The following is an 18,616-nucleotide window of genomic DNA, read 5'->3' as shown; positions in this document are numbered from 1 at the left end:
GGCCCCTTGTAGTGGGAAAATACACCTCGGTTCCCAGGATGGCCCACATTCCTAGAGGACAGCATGGAGTCTGATGATCTCATTCTTCCATCAGCTCTCCAGTGAGGGTGATGGGAAGCCTAGATGGGGAGAAGAGGGGGGTCTGTTTTCACTGTGACTGCCAGAGGCTCTGGTGACCTTGGTCAGATTCTTTTGGTTTCCTGGGCCTCCTTGACTGCTACACTGGGCCTGTCTGAAAGGAGGGGACCTCAGCCTTGGTGGCCTGGGACCCTTAGAGTTCTGGCTGGCCATTTCCAGGATGAAGAGATTGGGGTCTAGAGAAAAGGGCCTTCCTTGTTCAAGGTCATTTGCATTTGATGGTTTTGAGTTATTGTAATGATAATCAAACAGTAGGAAAGGGTTAATATTGTTCAGGTGGACTCGGACAATTTCCCAGAAGGTGGGTGTTGATGAGGAGGAATTCCAGTAGTTTCCCTGCTCTGCCAACTGTGAAGTCCTGGCTGTGGCTCTCCCTCCCTCGCTCTAGAAGCCACACTGAGCCAGCATGGCTGGACTTGGGCAGGGCTCATCATTTGCTTTCTGATGGTTGATCTGATGTGCTTGTTTCCTGGGAATCAAGTGTTGGTACAAGCTTGTGACTGAAGGAAAGCCTAAGAAGGCAGTGTTAGAGCTGGTCGTTCACGGCCTTTTGTTTGTCTCTGTGAGATAGGGTCTCACCTTGCTGAGGCCGGCCTCATCCTCTCACCACAACCTCCAAATTCTGGGATTATAGGCACGAGAGCCACTCGGCCTGGCGTAGACACCCTGCTTCTCTCTTGTGCTCTACTGACCTGCTGCAGCTCCACGGCTAATAGGGCTCCAAGGTGTTGCTAAGAAGCCAGAAGCATTGTCAAGGCAACACCAGTGCCAGGGCCGGGAACCATCCCAGGCTGTACATCACGTCTGTTGTGCTGTTGTGGGTCAGCCGTAGAAAGCAAGGCAACGTTCTGAACTCAGTCTTAGAGTAACTAAGGCTTGAGATTAGCTCTGGATTGTTGATGAGTCCAGAGAGCACAGCTGGGCCTCTTTTGCACCTGTGAAGTATGGCCTGGCGTAGGATTGGGCCTGGGCATGGAGGTTAGGGGGAAGTTGTTGAGGCTACTTCTTTGTGCCTGGGCGAAGAGGTTCCGTTGTTAAGTTTCAGTGCCTTTTGTTGTTTTTTGTTTTTTTGAGATAAGGTCTCACTATATAGTCCTGGAACTCACTCTGTAGACCAAGCTGGCCTCAACACACAGAGATCCATCCGCTTCTGCCTCCCAAGTGCTGGGATTAAAAGCGTGGGTCACTAGACCCAGCTAAGTTTTAGTCCCTATACCCTGAAGATTCAAGATCTGTCTCAGTCTCACGGGCCCAGGTGTAGGACTGGAGTTTGAGTGCTTGCACATTTTATCTGTCTGTGCAAAGGGGATTGAGGAAGTGGCCAGAGAGGACCGAAGAATCCAGGTCATCAGGAGCCAGTGAAGGTGGTGGAGAAAGGGAGGAGCCCACAGAACTGGTGTGTTGGGAAGATGGCTCCAGGGCCAAGGCAGGTGCAGGTAGGGCAGGTTGGGGGGGTGGGGTTGTGAGATGGAACCTCTTGCAGTCATCCAGGGGAGAGGTGATGAGGGAGGGCTGGGACAGGGCGGGGGCTTGGGAGTGGAGGGGAGGAGGAAGTCGAGAGTCAGGCCTAGGGAGGACTGTTTGGCTGTGGGTTGGTATCCGAAACGTTAATGTAGAGAAAAGTAAGCCCAGTGTTAGCTCTCTTCATTGACTCATTTCTCTCGAAACAGTTAACAAGAGAGAAACTCTCCTTCGCTCCACTTTACATATGGGTAAGGTAGAGCTCAGACAAGTGAAATCACCTGCACAGTGCTACAGAATGAGGAGACAGCTAGGACATGATTCAAACCCGAGTCTGTCAGTTCATGGGTGGATGAGTTTCACATTATAACTGTGTGGTCCTCAGGCCTGAGATGGAAAACCTGAGCCTGGGAGATTTGGACGATATGGATCGCACCAGCACCAGCGTAGGAAGCGCTGTGGGAGAGGGGCAGGGGTGAGGCATTGAGGCCCCTAGGGCTTAGAGAGTGAACAGAGAGAAAGGGAAGCCCAGGTCTAAGGAAGGTGACTTGATCAAATGCCCTTCAGGGTGGGAAAGGACCTGGGTGGGTAAGGCAAAGCCTCCCCTGGGCTAAAAAGACATTGCATCCTGCTTCTTAGGTGTCCTCCCAGGCCAGCAGCGGGCCTGGGCCTGGGCAGGTTGGGGATGAGTACTGCAAACTGGGAGTGCAGGAGAGCCGCCGCCCTACCTCCCTCTCTTCCAGTTTCTGTGCACGGTCCTGTCAGGCACACCAGGCCTGCTGGGGTTACCCACCAAGGGAAGGCGCCCAAGGGAAGGTGCCGGTGGGTCAGACTCTCTGGACTTCCTGTGTCCTCTCCTTGCTTCTCCAAGCTGGAGAGCCTTGGGTCTTCCAAGTTCCCAGACTGGGAGGAGGCAGAAGCCACTCGTCTGTCCCCCTTCCTCTTTTGGGGGAGACTTGTGACCACCTATGTGATATCTGAACTTGCCTGTGGAAGCACTGGGCTTTCAGATAAGGGAGTTACCAGCCCTCATTTATCTGAGGTGTCTGTGATAAGCTGAACCAGCTTTTTTTTTTTATGATTTATTGTTTTTATTTTATGTGCACTGGTGTTTTGCTTGCATGTATGTCCCTGTGAGGGTGTCAGATCCCCTGGAGCTGGAGTTTCAGACAGTTCGAGCCACCATGGGGGTGCTGGGAATTGAACCTGGGTCCTCTAGGAGAGCAATCAGAGCTTTTAACTACTGAGCCATCTCTCCAGCCCCTGGCTCACCTTTATATTCCATGTGTGATCCTAAATGGGGGACCACTGCCCGCCTTGTAGGGGCAGAGTTACATATGCAAAAGGGTCTTTTAGAGATTACCTCTTCCACACTACAGTTAGAGAAACTGAGGCCTACAAATAGTGATTAAGCTGCAGTTCAAGGGCCAGCCAGAGTGCAGGCTAGTTCTGACACCCAGGGTTAGAGTCTGCCTGTTCTTAGGCCTGGACTGCCAGATAGGGCGAGGTCACCGAGGAGAGATAGGAGCTGATGTTAAGTATGCTTTATCAGACTTTATCTTAATGGTCATTAACTCCACTTGAGATTGGAGGAGAGCTCCAGAAGTGGGCAGGGGCAGGAAATGGGCAGGGGCAGGAAGTGGGCAGGGGCAGTGAGCAGCTGGTTGCATGGGAAGAACCTGTTTTTGCAGCTGGTCAGAGCTGGTTCACAACGTGACTCTCCTCTGTCTTTCCTGGCCATGTGACCTTGGGCAAGTCACTGCTCCTTGAGGTGTGCCTCAGTAGAAAGAGGACTTAGAATCTCCTCACCCGGTCTTCAGGAATACTGGCTGCTGCAGTGTTGTGAGTGGAAAGGCCTTTTCTGGACGGCCCACACCCTGACGGGCCGAGGCCAGCTCTCATTCAATACTGTGTGTTTGTGCTGGGTTGCGGAGCTTTCCCTTTTCAGACAGGGTTTCACATAGATAGCCCAGGCTGGCCTCAAATCCTGAGTGCAGGTATTACAGACATAGGCCACTGGGTCCCGTTTTATTACAGACATAGGCCACTGTGCTCCGTTTTATGTAGTCCTGGGAATCAAACCCGGGGCTTCCTGTAAGCACTCTACCAATGGAGTTAACATCTCCAGTCCAATCAACTAATTTTTAAAAAATTTTATGGGCAGTGTTGGATATCAGACCCAGAGCTTCTCATGCATGCCGGGCAAACACTCTACCACTGAGCCATATCTCCAGTGGAGCTAGCACTTTCTCTCAAATTATTCATCTTCTCATGTTATATGTAGGGGTGTCTTGACTGCCCGTAGGTATGGAGTGCCTGTAGGTCTGTTCACTAGATGTGTGCTGGGCCCCCAGAAGATCATGGGAACTGGAGTTACAGATGGGTGTGAGCATCTGTGTGGGTGCGGGGAGTTGAACCCCAGTTCTCTGGAAGAGTAGTCACTGCTCTTAACCGCTGAGCCTTTCTGCAGACCCCTCTTTGAGATAGACTGTCTCAAACACATGGTAGTCCTCCTGTCTCTGTCTCAAGTGCTGAGATTATAGGCCTCATTACCGCAGCAGCTGGTGGGTGACTTTGTTTAGTGTCCCCAGGCACTCTGAGATGAGGTGGACATCAGCCCTACTTTGGCGAAGAGCAGACAGAGGCGGAGAGACCTGATTTATTTGTCTAAAGCCCGGAAGCCAGTTTTTCTGACTCTTAGGCCTTCCCCCACTGACTGCTTCTGTGGCATCCATAAAATGGGGATAATCATGCTTCGAGGGACGAAAGAACGCGCTTGGGAATTGAGAATTCCCTGGCCGAAAGGGGTAATTATGTCATTGTTGGGGCAAATGCTGCCCTGGAAACTCATTATGACATTTGTTATATTATTGTAGCTAATTCCTCCCTTCACCACTGCCTGTCCCCCTAGGGCACCCTGTGGGACGGGATCCTCCCCTTCTGCTCCAGGCACTTCCTGCCCCCCAATATTTACATTAGAACCGGCCTGGCTTGTCAGCTCTGCCCCTGCTGAGGTGCGGCCGGACATTGGGAGAAGAGAAGTAGATTTCTCATCTTCAGAGGTGAGGTACACCTTTTTTTGGCCAGGGAGGGGCTGAGGCTGTGGCTATTCTTTACCCATTAACAGACTTGGGACTGCCATGGCATTTGGTGCGATTTAAATGTGAGAGCCGCAACTTCCTGGTTGGGTGACCTTCAGCAGGTGAAGTCTCTTCCCCTGGAGTCTCCTTGTGCCCTTTGTGAAAAGCCAGACTTCACCGTGCCAGCTGGTGGAGAGTGCGAACATCACCTCCTCCACCCGAGTTAGTTTTGCCGCTTTTGCTTGCGTTAGAGGTGTGTCTGGAAGAAGCCTTCCTCCCTCCCCCTCCCAGCTTGTCCACCTGGATATAGAGAGGGGTTGAGACCAGGCGCCCTAAACATCCTGAATCCTGGCGGGAGAGGTGGCCAAGGGCAGAAGAGAGGAGAGCGGACGGTTGGCCGGAGGGTGCCAGCTCCTGAGCGAGGCCACCTGGCCAGCTGTGCTCTCCTCCCTCATTCTTCTCCCCTGAGTCAGGCCTGTTCACTCGTGGGTGCGCCACCCCCGCCCCTTGTTCTGGAATGGGGCAGGTTGAGGCCTCACCCTATAGAGGATGTTGCCAAGAGAACGTGCGCACATGCGCACAAGTGAGTGTGGCCGTGGAGGGAGACAGGCCCTTGTCCCTCTCCCCAGGCTCAGGAAAGCCCCGGGTAGTAAGTACACACACCTGCCTTCCTGGACATGCAGCCACTTGGCGGGCCCTGTGTGGGTCTGCAGTCCTGCCAGGAGGCGAGGAGGTGTGGGCTGGGGGAGCCTGTTGAAGCCTTGCTGGTGTAGTCCTGCATGTATCCATCTGTGGAGGTGGCCACAGTGGGACGTTCTCAGGGCACATGCCTGGCCACGGGCCGTGGCTGAGTTCAAGAGCTTGCTGAGAGCTTCCTGGTGTGCCACGCTTGATGGGACGTGGCAGGGAGCAGGACGTCTTCTTAGATCCGAAGGCGGCCTCCCTTAGGCGGGGAGGGGTGGTGGCAGCTGTGTTGGAGCCTTTTACCTCAAGGTCTCTGCCCCAGGCTGCACCTCTGGCCTGTGAGACAAGCCCGAACTGGGACTCTTGAAGTGTGGCCTTGGAAAGCTCCTCCCCTCCTCGGTTATCAGCTCTTTGTGAGGCGTTCCTCCCTCAGGTTGCAGAGCCCCTCTCCAAGCCAGCCACTGCTCCATAGATCTCTGCCTGGGGTGCCTCAGAGCAGGCTCTGGGTAGGGGGAGGTGTTGGGGCCACCAGATGTGTTACCAGGTGTTAGCACCTTGGCTTTGGCTGGGCTTTTTTTTTTTTTTTCAGCTGTGACCTTGAATGCCACCTGTGGGTCGAGGACCTCTGGGCTAAAGTCATTGTACCCCCAATTTAGTAGGAGCCCAGCCCCTTTGTCCCTCCCTGCATGGTGAAAGGTGCAGGAAGTCTCCTAGCTCCCAAGCCTCCTGGGTCCTTGACTAGTTAGTTACTAGGAGAGTACCTGCCTCCAGGACTGTATGACCCACAGGCTTTGCCTTCCACCAATACCTGGTAGGCAGTAGTCACTATCCAGATGTCTAGATCACTCTCCTGTCTGTGTGGGATCATAGGAGTGGCTGATGGGTCATGCCTATGAGGCAGGCGGAGGGCAAGGACAGCATATGCTTCAAAAACCTCCAGTTTGCTTGGTGGTGGTAGCGAGTGCCTTTAACCCCAGCACTCTGGGAGGCAGAGGCAGGCGGATCTCTGTGAGTTTGGAGCCAACTTGGGCTAGAGTGAGTTCCAGGACAGCCAGGGCTACACAGAGAAACCCTGTCTTGAAAAACCAAAACAACAGCAAAAAACAAACGAACACGAAACCCCTCCAGTGTATAGAGATGATGGAGTGTGTCGTGTCCCCCCCCATTCCCTCATCCCCTCCCTCACCCCAAGCAGGGAGATAAGGTTTGTAGCTGACGCAGTAAATAGAACATGACTTGGATTCAGGTTGTCCTCGGTGAAAAAGCTCCTGCCGCTTACTCAGTGGAGGCCAGGGTGGGCAGCTGTGTGTGTGTGTGTGTGTAACATTTACCCTCACTCTCTCATTTCCTCATCTGTAAAATGGGATGAAAGTGCCTACTCTGGGCAAAAGGTGTGGCTCAGTTGGTAGAGTGCGTACCTAGCTTAGCATGCAGGAGTCTCTGGGTTTTCTTTCCAGCAGCACATGCATTGGATGTGGTGCAAGTCTGTAATCCCCGCACTTGGGAGGAGGCGGAGGCAGGGAGCACTTGGGAGGAGGCAGAGGCAGGGGAGTCAGAGACGTGTGTCAGTGAGTGGGCAGAGTGCTTGTTGCCAAGCCCAGCATCCTGTGTTCAGTTCCTGGGGTCACATGGTGAAAGGATAGAACCCACCCTGACTGGACCTCCAAATGCGTGTAGTGGTGTGTGCACTCCAAATAATGTAATAATTAAAATTAGTTCAAGGTCATCCTTGGCTGTCTAACAAGTTTGAGGCCAGACTGAGCTACAAAGACCCTGTCTCAAAAGAAAAAAAAAAGTGCCTGTTTCTAATAGGTGTGATGGTACATACCTGCAGTCTAGTACTTGAGAGGCTGATGCAGGAGGATTGCCACAGGTTTGAGGCCAACCCAAGCTAACATGTATCAGGTCAGCCAGGTCTACTTTGTTCAAAAACAGAACAATAAAAACCACCTACTTTGTTGGGCGGTGGTGGTGCACACCTTTAATCCCAGGACTCAGGAGGTAGAGGCAGGAACATCTCTGTGAGTTCGAGGCCAGCCTGGTCTACAGAGTGAGATCCGGGGCAGCCAGAGCTGTTTCACAGAGAAACAAAACTAAAACAAAACCCTCACCTCTTGAGATTGTTGTGTAGATGTTCATTGCTTCATGCCATGCCCCATAATGGTCGTGTCCCCCTCTCTTTTTTCTTTCTTTCTTTCTTTCTTTCTTTCTTTCTTTCTTTCTTTCTTTCTTTCTTTCTTTCTTTCTTTCTTTCTTTCTTTCTTTCTTTCTTTCTTTTCTTTTTCTTTTTCTTTTTTCTTTTTTCTTTTTTCTTTTGGTTTTTGAGACAAGGTTTCTCTGTGTATGTAGCCCAGGCTGTCCTGGAACTCTGTAGACCAGGCTAGCTTCTGCCTCTCAAGTGGTGGGACTGAAGACGTGTAGTCTGGCTAAATGTTTGTCTTCTAGAGTGAGGTCCTGGTCAGTGTTTGAGTCGTCTCTGAGAGGCCAGAGCTCAGTGGAGGAGGAGGTGCTGAGTGGTCCTGGAACTTTAGAGCCACTGAACTCTTAGCTCCTGAGGGAGGGGCGCAGTGAGGGACAGGTCGATTCACGCTTGGGTTGCAGCACAGCACAGTTCACAGACCCTTTAGCCTCAGCTACTGTGGACTTTCTGGAGGCTCTCATAGTAACTGTCACTGCCCAGCTGAAGCCTTCATTGATGTCCCAGGGTAAGGGCTAGAGTCACCTGACCTGGCTCCTGCCCTTCTGATGGCTTCCGCCAGGCCTCCCCCAGCTCACTGTATTTATTCCAGCTGTGCTCTACCTCAGGGCTTCTGCTTTAGGCAGTGTCTGTCCTGGCCAGCGCCCCATGGCTCAGGGTTCTGCTCTTGTGCCCGTTCTTTTGCTTTCTTTACATTCGTTTAAACCCTCTTTTCATTTTTTATGTAACTGAATGTTTTGCTTGTGTGTGTGTGTGTGTGTGTGTGTGTGTGTATGTGCATATGTGTGTCTGGTGTTGAGAGGCCAGGAGACAGTCAGATCCCTTGGAACTGGAGTTCCAGATGGTTCTGAGCCACCCTGTGGGTGCCGGGAATGAAGCCTTTGCTGCAGCAGCCGGTGCTCTTAAGGCGCTCGGCCACCTCTTCAGCACCTTTTGTTTTTTGCTTTTTTGAGACAGGGTTTCATTTTGTAGACCAGGCAGTCTAGAACTTGTGACCTTTTTTTTTGTTTTGTTTTTTTGTTTTTTTCAAGACAGGGTTTCTCTGTAGCTTTGGAACCTGTCCTGGAACTCTCTCTGTAGACCAGGCTGGCCTTGAACTCACAGAGATGAGCCTGCCTCTCCTTCCCGAGAGCTGGGATTAAAGGCGTGCGCTGCCATCCACCACCCTTCTTCATTCGGTTTTTATGTATGTATATGTGTCGGCTCTTCCTTCATGTGTTGGTGCCTGAGGAGTTGAGAAGAGGGTGTCCAGTCCTGGAGGGAGTTACAGGCAGCCTGTTAGGAGCTACCCAATATGAGCTCTGGAAACCAACTCCTCAGGAGTAGCAGGCACTTGGAATCACTGAACCATCTTTCCAGACCCCTCCCTCCTCTTTTTTTTTTTTTTTTTTTTTTGAGATAAGTTCTTGCCATGTAGCCCAGACTAGCCTTGGATTTTCCACCCTCCTGGTTTAGCCTCCGGAGTGCTGGGATTACAGGCATGTGCCACCAAGCTATGCTAGACACTGACTTTGTTTTTATGAAAGATCACGGCTCGTGTGGTAGATTTGAATCTGCACCCGAACCTGACATTCTTCCAAACTCCTCTCCTCTCTCCCCTCCCTAGCCCTTCCCTCTTCTCCTCTCCCCTGCACCTCTGGCTCTTTTTTCTGAACTCCACCTCCGGGTTGCTTCTGAGCTAATTCTTTATTCCAGCGCCTGGTGAGCACTTTCTGGATGGCATCTGGGAAGACCCTAGGCTGAAGGAACAGCTGTGTGCTCTGCAGTTCCTCAGTCTTTCTAGTCACATGCCGAAGTGGGAAGAAAGTTCTTCAGAAAGTGTGCGAGCCGAGTTGCCATCCATCACTCTGCTCCTCTGGGCATCTCACTGCCCTCACATTATGTGTTATATTCTGAAGCCAGCTCTGCCCCTGCCATCCTCACGGGCAGCTCTGGGCTCCTGTCTGGTTTTCCATGAGCTGATCTCTCCTCAGAAAATTACCGTATCAGCCAGGATGGCTGGGTTTTGGGCATGAGCACCATGCCGAGTCTGGTCTGGTGGGTGGCTCTTCCACCCTACCATCTGGCAGCTGGGAAGGACCCTTCCCTTAGTTCTGGCACCCACATGTTTGGATGAGAACTTGGGGGCAGAGTCAGTGACCCCCAGCTAGAATTGTGTTTTTCTCTCAACTGCCTTCAGTCATACCCGGTCTCTGGGCCTCAGTTTCCCTGTGTCCCACTTGGGAGTAGCGGGGTGGGGTTAGTGGTTGGGCGGGATCTGTGGCGGAGGTGGGAGGAGAACCTGGAGCAGCCCCTCCCCCCGCTGCTGGAACTGCGCTCAGCTGCGTTGTGCAGCTGGCTGGGAGCTGGCTTAGCATCCCTGCGTCTCCCAGTCCCCTTGGGGCTGGGCTGCATTGGAAGTGCTCTGGGGACCATCTGCTGCAGTCATGGTAGTGTTCCTGGGCCGGCACCTCCCAGCCCTTCTTGAGGTGTTTAAGAAGGGTGAGTGGGTATGGCTGTGGGGGTAGGGTAGGGAAGGGGTGACAGCTCCCTTTGCCAGACCCCGAGCTTAGTGGGGACCAAGGCTAGGGAGAATGGCGGGCTCAGGGTGCCGGTTACCAGGCTGGCCACAGCCTGAGGTGCAGCCATGCCTTTGTCCAGCGGCTTTGTTACTGCCTTTGTCTGAGCGCTGCTTGGGATCCGGCAGGATGGACCAGGTGTCTCTGACCTTGGAGTCTGCGCCCCTAGGGCCAGACTGCCTTCCTGCTGGGGTGCCCACTCCTTGCTGGGTATAGCTCAATATCCCAGTTTAGAGAGAGGGCAGCCCCCCCCCAAGTCATCTGGGGTGGGGAGGGTATTTGGGAGCAGCGAGGAAAGCGAGCCCTGGGAACCAGACTTGGAAGAGGGCCTGGGAGCCTGGCTTTCAGACCTGGTCCTGTCTGGAGGAGCTCTAGTGTCCTGTGCCTTTGGAGGGAAGGGTCCCTTCTGGGAATGCAGACTTGAGTAAGTCACACTCCACTTGAGTTTCTTTCTCCACTTGTAAAACCATGGGATTTGGGGGGAGGGCGGGACACCCAAGACCTCCTGGGGGCACCTCTTAGCTCTGACTTGGTAGGATTCCTGTGGCTTTCGGGGGCAGGCAGGTCCTCTGGTGCTGACCAACACTGACTGGGAATGGCAGGTGTCCGAGCATTCCTGGGGTGGGGCCCGTTAAAGGGCTTGTTTTGTTTCTGCCCCTCTTCAGGGTACTGCCAGGGTCACATGACCGGCTCCGAGCGCTTTTGCTTATGTTGTGGGTTTCATTTAAAGAGGGGCTGGGACTGCAAAGTGCTGACGCAGCCCCGTCCTCAGGATTAGATGACTAGCCCCTCTGTGGGCAGGGCCTGTAACAGGAGCCTTTGTAATGGAGCCCTGGCTCCTCTGTACCTGGGGCCAGGCCAGGGCCTCCAGGAGAGGCCATACCTGGCCTGTTCCCCCAAGAGAGGCTGAGTTCCCAGTGGGAGTTGAGGGGCCTGATCCCTCTTCTCCCCTCCCCTGCCCATCCTTCCAGAGGGCAGCCATATGGGTAAGTAGGTGTCCCTGGCCTATCCTTCCCTCAGGGTTTTCTGGGAACCTGATTATGACTGACAGCTCCCTGGTTTTCCATGGCATCTTCTCCTTGGACTTGGGCCAAGGGGCAGTTTGAAGAAGGTGGTTTGTTTTCCTTTAAAGTGAAGCGTCAGGTCTCAGAGACAAATGTATTTGCTGTGGGCTCTGTGTGTATTGGGGGTGTCCGTGTGGAACCCTGAGCGACCCATGGATGCAGTTTTGTGTATACTTAGACGCTGTTTGTGTGTATGCAGAATGGTGTCGTGTGGGTCTCTGGAAGCTGGTGTAGGTACATTCATGCGCTTATACTTGGATAGTGTCTGTATGTATACATCGATGAAGCCTGTGAAGGTTGTGTGGATGTAGTTTGCCTGTGTGTTCTGTGTGTTGACTTTGTGTGGTCCCATTCATTATGTGATGTGATTACTCCGATAAATGCACCCTAGGGTGTATAGTTAGTGTGTGTACATGGGGTCTGTGTGTCATAGGGGTAGACATTGAATGTATGTGTGCTACATGGCCTGTGTTACCACACTTCAGAATCTCCAGGACCCGTATGTCTTTGGGCCTCACTTCCTCTTCTCATCCCATCAGGCTCTGCCAAAGCTGAGAGTGATAAACGTCAGAGTGCCGGGCCCAGCCCGGGGCTAGGATCTGTAGTAGATGAGTGCCAGGACAATGTCTTCTTCCCCAGCGGGAGACCACCTCACCTGGAGGAGCTGCACACGCAGGCGCAGGAGGGCCTCCGCTCCCTACAACACCAAGGTAACTCTCCCCTGCCCTGGCCCGTGCTGCTCGCAGCTCCTGGGGGTCAGGGGCCTAGGCCAACACACCGTTCTGGTATCTTCTAGAAAGACAGAAACTGAGCAAGGGTGGCTGGGACCATGGAGACACCCAGAGCATCCAGGTGAGCCCTGTGCCCAGCTCTGCCCTGCTCTTCCCTTCTGGCTTAGCTTCTGGCATGCATGGCTTTGGGCCTCTCTGGACTGGTTTCTTCTGTACGTTGAAGAGCATAAGTTAAATGACCACCGACAGCTAGTCCAGGCTTGCTCCATCTGGTACCTGCTCAGCGCTGGGTGATGCTGGGAAAATCTGTGCGTTAACGTTCCAGCGAGAGGCCTAAGGCAGCCTGTCCAAGCTGATCTTATCCCAACAGTCCTCCCGGACGGGGCCGGATGAAGACACGATTTCCTTCTGCAGTCAAAAGTCCTACATGACCGAGAGCTCCACGGCGGAGGATGCCCTCTCCGTCCGCTCCGAGATGATCCAGCGCAGAGGTGTGTTGTCACTTGCTGGGGTTCCTAGGCAGGGGAAAGAGGCGATGAGCATAGTCTGTCCTAGAACCTTCGGCTTCCCTTCTCGTCCGGACCCAGGCTTAGTGGTTCAGCGAATTTAGGAGACAGCACCTTTTATCCTTGGAGGGTCGTGGTGGACACTGTCCCAAAACAAGATAGTTAAGGGTTGGGAAACCCGGATTTGTGGAAGATAAACCCTTCACTTCTCTGAGAGTCTGAAGTTCTATGGAAGATAACGGATTGGCTTGGGATATAGCTCAGTTGGTATTGTGCTTGCCCTTGTATGCGGGAAGTCGTGATCAATCCCTGGCATTATATAAAATAGAGAGTGGTAGTGCACACCTGTAATCCCAGCACGTGGGAAGTAGAAGTATGAGGGTCAGACATTCAAGGTCATCTCAGCCATGTAGTGAGTCAGAGGCTGGCCTGGACTGTATGAGACCCCCACCTCAAAACAAAAGCCGAAGGACTGGCAGGGACTGCCTCAGAGGACATGTGTAAGGCTCTGGGCTCAGTCTCTGGTAGCACCCCTTCTCCAGAAAATCAGGGTATTAAGAGCATTTACCTTATTGGAGTGAATATCAAGCATTTAATATGATGACATAATATGTTCACTAAGTAATAAGAACTGTTCGCCAAACGGAAAGATCATTGTTGAATTAGTAAGGGGATTTCCAGAAGTCTTAAAGAATCCTAGCCTTGCCAGAATGTTCCTAATGCTTTATTAGTACAGAGCAGTGCTTTGTGGAGTGTTCAGAGTCTGCTCTAATGATTTTCTCCCCCTGGACTGGCCCTTAGGCTCCACCTTCAGACCCCATGACTCATTTCCCAAATCTGGAAAGTCAGGGCGGCGCCGGCGGGAGCGGAGGAGCACCGTGCTGGGGCTGCCCCAGCATGTGCAGAAGGAACTTGGTGAGCGTTGTTCGGTGGGCAGTGGTGGTGGACGCGGAGCCTGGCCAGCCCTCTGCTGACTCCCATCTCCTTGTCCGTTTCAGGCCTGCGGAACAGCCGTGAGGCCCCAGGCACCCCACAGCCTCCTGGTCCGCGGGATGCTGTCCGCATCCCCACAGTGGATGGTCGCCCCCCGGGCCTGGCCTTAGGGACCGGGGTCCGGGTGTCCCTGCAGGCTCTGGAGGCAGAAGCAGAGGCTGGCACTGATACAGAGGCTATACTACAGCGCCACATTGACCGTGTTTACCATGATGACACCCTTGTTGGTCGCTCCACGGGAGCCCGGCCGCCGCCGTTGACCCGGCCTATGTCTCTCGCGGTGCCTGGACTGACAGGAGGGGCAGGGCCTCCAGAGCCACTGAGTCCAGCCATGTCTATCTCACCCCAAGCCACCTACTTGTCCAAGCTGATCCCACACGCTGTGCTGCCCCCCACCGTGGATGTGGTGGCTCTGGGCCGCAGCAGCCTGCGCACTCTGAGTCGCTGCAGCCTGCTGTCTGCTAGCCCGGCTTCTGTGCGCTCACTGGGCCGCTTCTCCTCAGCCTCAAGTCCCCGGCCCCGCAGCCGCCATGCTTCCTCGTCCAGTGACACCTGGAGCCATTCTCAATCCTCCGAGACCATTGTGTCTGATGGGTCCACTCTCTCCTCCAAGGGGGGCTCCGAGGGCCAGCCAGAGGGCTCTGTAGCTAGCAGTAACGTGGTCCCCCCTCCTCCAGGGGGCAGCGGCAGGGGATCCCCCAGTGGGGGTAGCACTGCTGAGGTCTCAGACACAGCCAGCGTCCGCAGCAGTGGGCAGCTGTCTGGCAGGAGCGTGTCCCTGCGTAAGATGAAACGGCCTCCCCCGCCTCCCCGCCGGACCTACTCCCTCCATCAGCGGGGCCCAGCAGTACCCGATGGGCCCTTAGGGCTGCCGCCCAAACCTGAGCGGAAGCAGCAGCCACAGCTGCCCCGGCCACCCCCCACGGGTGGGTCTGCAGGGGCGGGGGCCGTGCCTTGTCCCCCCAGCTCAGCGGGCGGCTGGGGCTCTGGCTCCTCTCCAGGTGGCTCCAGGCGCCCCCCACGTTCCCCAGAACGGACACTTTCACCTTCCAGTGGATACTCAAGCCAGAGCGGTACCCCAACTCTCCCTCACAAGGGTCTGGCAGGTGCCCCTGCTTCTCCAGGCAGGGCTCAGCCCCCTAAACCAGATCGAGTGACATCCCTTCGATCTCCTGGGGCCTCTGTGTCCTCTTCCCTCACATCTCTGTGTTCCTCTTCCTCAGACCCTACTCCCTCTGATCGCTCTGGTCCACAGATGTCCACCCCCTTGGGTGACAGGTTTGTCATACCTCCTCATCCTAAGGTGCCTGCTCCTTTCTCTCCACCACCTTCCAAGACCAAGAGCTCTAGCCAGGCTTCCCCTGCTCTGGCTGCCCCTGCTCAGGCTGCCCCTGCTCTGGCTCCTGGGCCAGTTTCTACAATAGACACTAGTCCTGCGTCTCCTTCCATGCCTCAGACAACCCTGACTCCACCCCAGGAGTCTCCCATTGCCTCCAAAGACCAGTCACCCCCACCGTCCCCACCCCCATCTTACCACCCACCCCCACCACCTAGTAAGAAGCCCGAAGTGGTTGAAGAGGTCCCACCTGCTCCAGAGACTGCTGAAGAGTCCCCCCCAGATTCCAGCTGGCCACCACCACCACCACCTCCACCCGAGGAACAGGACCTGTCCATGGCTGACTTTCCCCCACCTGAGGAGGTCTTCTGCTCTGCAGGCCTGGAGCCTGGCCCTCTGGATCCCTGCAGCTCCCTGGCTGCCACCCCTTCAGCTGCTAGCTCATCCCAAACCTCACCCCAGCATACCCAAACCCCTCCGCCGCCGCCAGCTCCGCCAGCTCCGCCAGCTCCACCTCCAGCTAGCTCTGTTTCAGAGCCTCTGGCCAAACTCCCTCAGAAAGACTCTGTGGGCAAGAACAGTGGGGCTCCCAGGGAGGATGCTGGCGCACCTCTGGTCACACCCTCACTCCTGCAGATGGTACGGCTTCGGTCTGTGGGTGCTTCCACAGGGGTTCCAAATTCATCTCCAGGGCCATCGGCCCCCCAGAAACCACTACGAAGAGCCCTGTCAGGGCGGGCCAGCCCAGTGCCTGCCCCCTCCTCTGGGCTCCACGCTGCCGTCCGACTCAAGGCCTCCAGCTTGGCTGCCACTGAGAACCCTGGAAGTGCTCTGCCCATTGGCCCACCAGAGGCAGAGCCACGGTCTCCACAATCTCCTGCCTCCAAGGCCAGCTTCATCTTTTCCAAGGGTACCAAAAAACTACAGCTCGAGCGGCCGGTGTCCCCTGAGGCCCAGGCTGACCTCCAGCGGAATCTGGTGGCTGAACTTCGGAGCATTTCAGAGCAGCGGCCATCCCAGGCCCAGAAGAAGCCTTCCAAGGCCCCCCCACCCGTGGCCCGCAAGCCTTCTGTCGGAGTCCCCCCTCCCTCCCCCAGTTTCCCTAGGGCTGAATCTCTTACCGCTCCATCCACCAACGGGCTCCCTCACGCTGAGGACAGGACTAACGGGGAGCTGGCAGAGAATGGAGGTGTGCAGCTGGCTGGTACAGAGAAGATGGGCCCCCCTGGTTCAGGTACTGTAGGGCAGTTCTCTGGGGGTCTATCGGGGAATGTTCTCGGATCTGGTTTTGAGATATGTGGGATAGGTGGACTTCATCTTCAAACTAGTGATAGGAATCGGAGGGAGGAGGGATAGACGGGACACAGACATGGCAGCTGATGTGAGTGGAGTCCAGTTTTGTCCCATCGTTTCCCATCTCCGTTACGTTGTAAAATGGGGCGGAGATAGCCATGTTACAGTCTGTTGAAGGTGTCTCGCCCAGTTCAGTGAAGTGAGGGCATACAGAAAGGCTGGGTGAGCACGTCTTAGGTTTATTGTCAGAACCCAGCTGAGAGGCTTGCTCAATGTCCCCCTCCTCACAGATCCATAGAAGAGACTGGTCTGACCATCATCAACGGGCACTGCTGACCCATCCCAGGAATACAATCTCTCAGGGACCCGAGCAGCTCCAAGGAAGAGAGGACATGGCACACAGCCTGAGAAAGGATGCCTGCAGCCTTAATCTCCACAGCCTTCCATGTTTATGCAAGCCGGATGTTGCCCATCCTCCAAGTCCCCTCCCCTCATGCCTTTTCCTGAAAGGATCCCCTCCAGAAGCCCTTCAGCCTTGGCCTTAGCCTCATCTTGAAGAAGGTAGCTGGTGGGAGTGGGTGGCTGTGCCTCCACCCCCATTCCAAGGCCACAGAGGTGGGAGCAGAACATGTGTTTATTTTGTTTCATGTTGGGAATCATGTGTGTTGTAGTCCAGAATCAAAGCACTTTGCAAAGTGGCTGCATGTCCATCTTCTAGGGCTCATGACACCACATCCCAAGAGCCTGTTTACACGGTGGCAGCATCAGTCTCTTGGCGGCCAGCCCCCAGCTGGGACCAGTCTGTCCATTCTGCCAGTCCAGCCCACTCCTTTCCTAAGTTCTTGGCGATGGGCAAGTCATCCCCACGGGCTTCCCAGGCTGGCGGCAGGAGTGGGGCTGTGGAATTCCAAAGCACAAAAGGCACAGAGGGGCTAGCCTTTCTGCGCCTCAACTACCACCAACCACTCTCCTGCCTCCCAGTTCTGACAGGTGCTCCTCCTCCTCAAAGGGGACTCACGGACGAGGGGAGGAAGAACCAGAGGTCTGTGGGCACTGTGCACTAAGAAACCAAAAACCAGACCAGAGTAGGAAGCCATCTGGGATCTTGGCATGCTGGGCACCTGTCCTGTGACACTTGATTGGGTTTGGGTGGATGGGCACAGCTTCAGAGCCAGGAGCTCATGGGATGTGTCCATTTCATCTTGGCAGGAGAGCCTGGCAGGGACTTCCTTGGCCAGTGGCCCAGGCCTGGCCCTCATTCTTTCTCTGACCTGTCTCTACTCTTTGGTGCATGTCCTTTCTGCAGCTGCCTTTCAGCCAGGAGGAGGGAGCAGAGGCTGAGTGGCAAGGATGGGAAGCCAAAGGGGTACCTTGGGCCAGATTCTTCCCTAGTCCAAGAGGGGACACACAGTGATCCCAAGTGGGCAGACTAGTGGCTGTCCCCAGATAGCAGCCTCTGCTACTAATCTCTCTTCCTGGAATTTAATGACTTATTCAGCCTGTCCCTATCAGCTCCAGTGGCTGTGCCTCCTTTCGGGCCACCTCTTGAGTCTTTTTGAGTGGGGGCTTGGGCCTGGCAAGGTCTTGCCTTTAGCATCTCCACCAAGAGAGTGACCCACTGCCCCTCGCTGCTGACTTCCTGTCGCGCACTGGGGACTGGAGGAGAGTCCAGGCCCTCAGCCCTGCTGCTAGGATGCTTGTCACGGTCTTTCCCTTGCTCAGTGTGTGATGGAGGCTGCTGCTGGGGGATGGCACTGTCCCATGGGGTGTGGAGGGAGGACAACCCATCAGTAAGCACTGTTCTGCCCCAGGATCCAGGCCCTGGGAACCTGGGAGCTGCTGGGGGCCGGGAAGCAGCGGTCTCCCCCTCCAGTGTTACTGGAGCTCTTGTCCTGACTTGGGATCTCTGCTTGTTTCTGCACTGGGTCCGTCAGAGTACAAAGAAGAAAGGAGAGTCCTAAGAGGGGCAACCTCTCTTTGTCCTCTGGGGTCAATAAGCTTGACCTTGTGGAGAGACCAAAAGCCTCTGATTTTTAATTTGCATAAAAATGTTAGAAGAGAGAAATATATATATATATTTCCTTAACTTTTGAGTCTTTGATATGTCCATGTAAACAGTCCTCCCCATTCCCTCTGGAGCTTGAGTGAGACACATGACAAAGCTGTGTTTCATTAAAAGGTATTAATTAAATGACTGAAACTTGGCTGTGACTACTCTTTTCCAGACACGACAACAGGGGATGCTGGGTAATATGTGACGAGGCTTGAGGAACACATACCTCACAGCAGCGTGAACCTAGTTGCAGGCCAATGAAGCACAGAAGACCTGGCTGTGCTAGGACAGGGCAGTGCTCCGGGCTTGCAGTCAGAAGAGGTGGTGTCCTGCCTGCTGTGAGCACTGGCCCAGGAGTGGACCTCCCACTTAGTACTGACAGAGGGACACTCAGGGTGTCCGTCATCGATCCCTGTCTGCCCCATCGCATTATAGGGCTGAAGCCAGGGTCCCAGGTTAGGTGACTGCTGTACGCTTATGCCATCTCCAACACGGTGTGGTGCAGATGAATCCACCCAGACA

The 18,616-nt window shown here is 54.6% G+C and overlaps 1 protein-coding gene across 4 annotated transcripts in view; it reads left to right on the top strand.

The window, feature by feature from the left end:
• Positions 1 to 18,245, top strand: part of Nhsl3 (NHS like 3) — a 30,597-nt gene extending 12,352 nt beyond the window's left edge. For 2 of the 4 annotated variants that reach the window (XM_042271925.2, XM_006995712.4), the window contains exons 2-7: positions 11,722 to 11,892; positions 11,979 to 12,034; positions 12,284 to 12,404; positions 13,221 to 13,334; positions 13,418 to 15,982; positions 16,332 to 18,245. In XM_042271925.2, coding sequence (XP_042127859.2) covers positions 11,722 to 11,892; positions 11,979 to 12,034; positions 12,284 to 12,404; positions 13,221 to 13,334; positions 13,418 to 15,982; positions 16,332 to 16,339 — 3,035 coding nt within the window. In that variant the 3' untranslated portion in view covers positions 16,340 to 18,245. Of the gene's footprint in view, positions 1 to 4,553; positions 4,662 to 9,864; positions 10,042 to 11,721; positions 11,893 to 11,978; positions 12,035 to 12,283; positions 12,405 to 13,220; positions 13,335 to 13,417; positions 15,983 to 16,331 lie in introns of those variants that run through there. The other 2 variants (XM_042271924.2, XM_015989125.3) reach the window with 2 other exon arrangements.
• The last annotated feature ends 371 nt before the right edge of the window (positions 18,246 to 18,616 follow it).

Source organism: Peromyscus maniculatus, chromosome 2, assembly GCF_049852395.1.
Source record: "Peromyscus maniculatus bairdii isolate BWxNUB_F1_BW_parent chromosome 2, HU_Pman_BW_mat_3.1, whole genome shotgun sequence".
Taxonomy (NCBI): Eukaryota; Metazoa; Chordata; class Mammalia; order Rodentia; family Cricetidae; genus Peromyscus; species Peromyscus maniculatus.
Note: the sequence above shows the minus strand (reverse complement) of the source record. Positions and strands in the feature narration are given on the sequence as shown.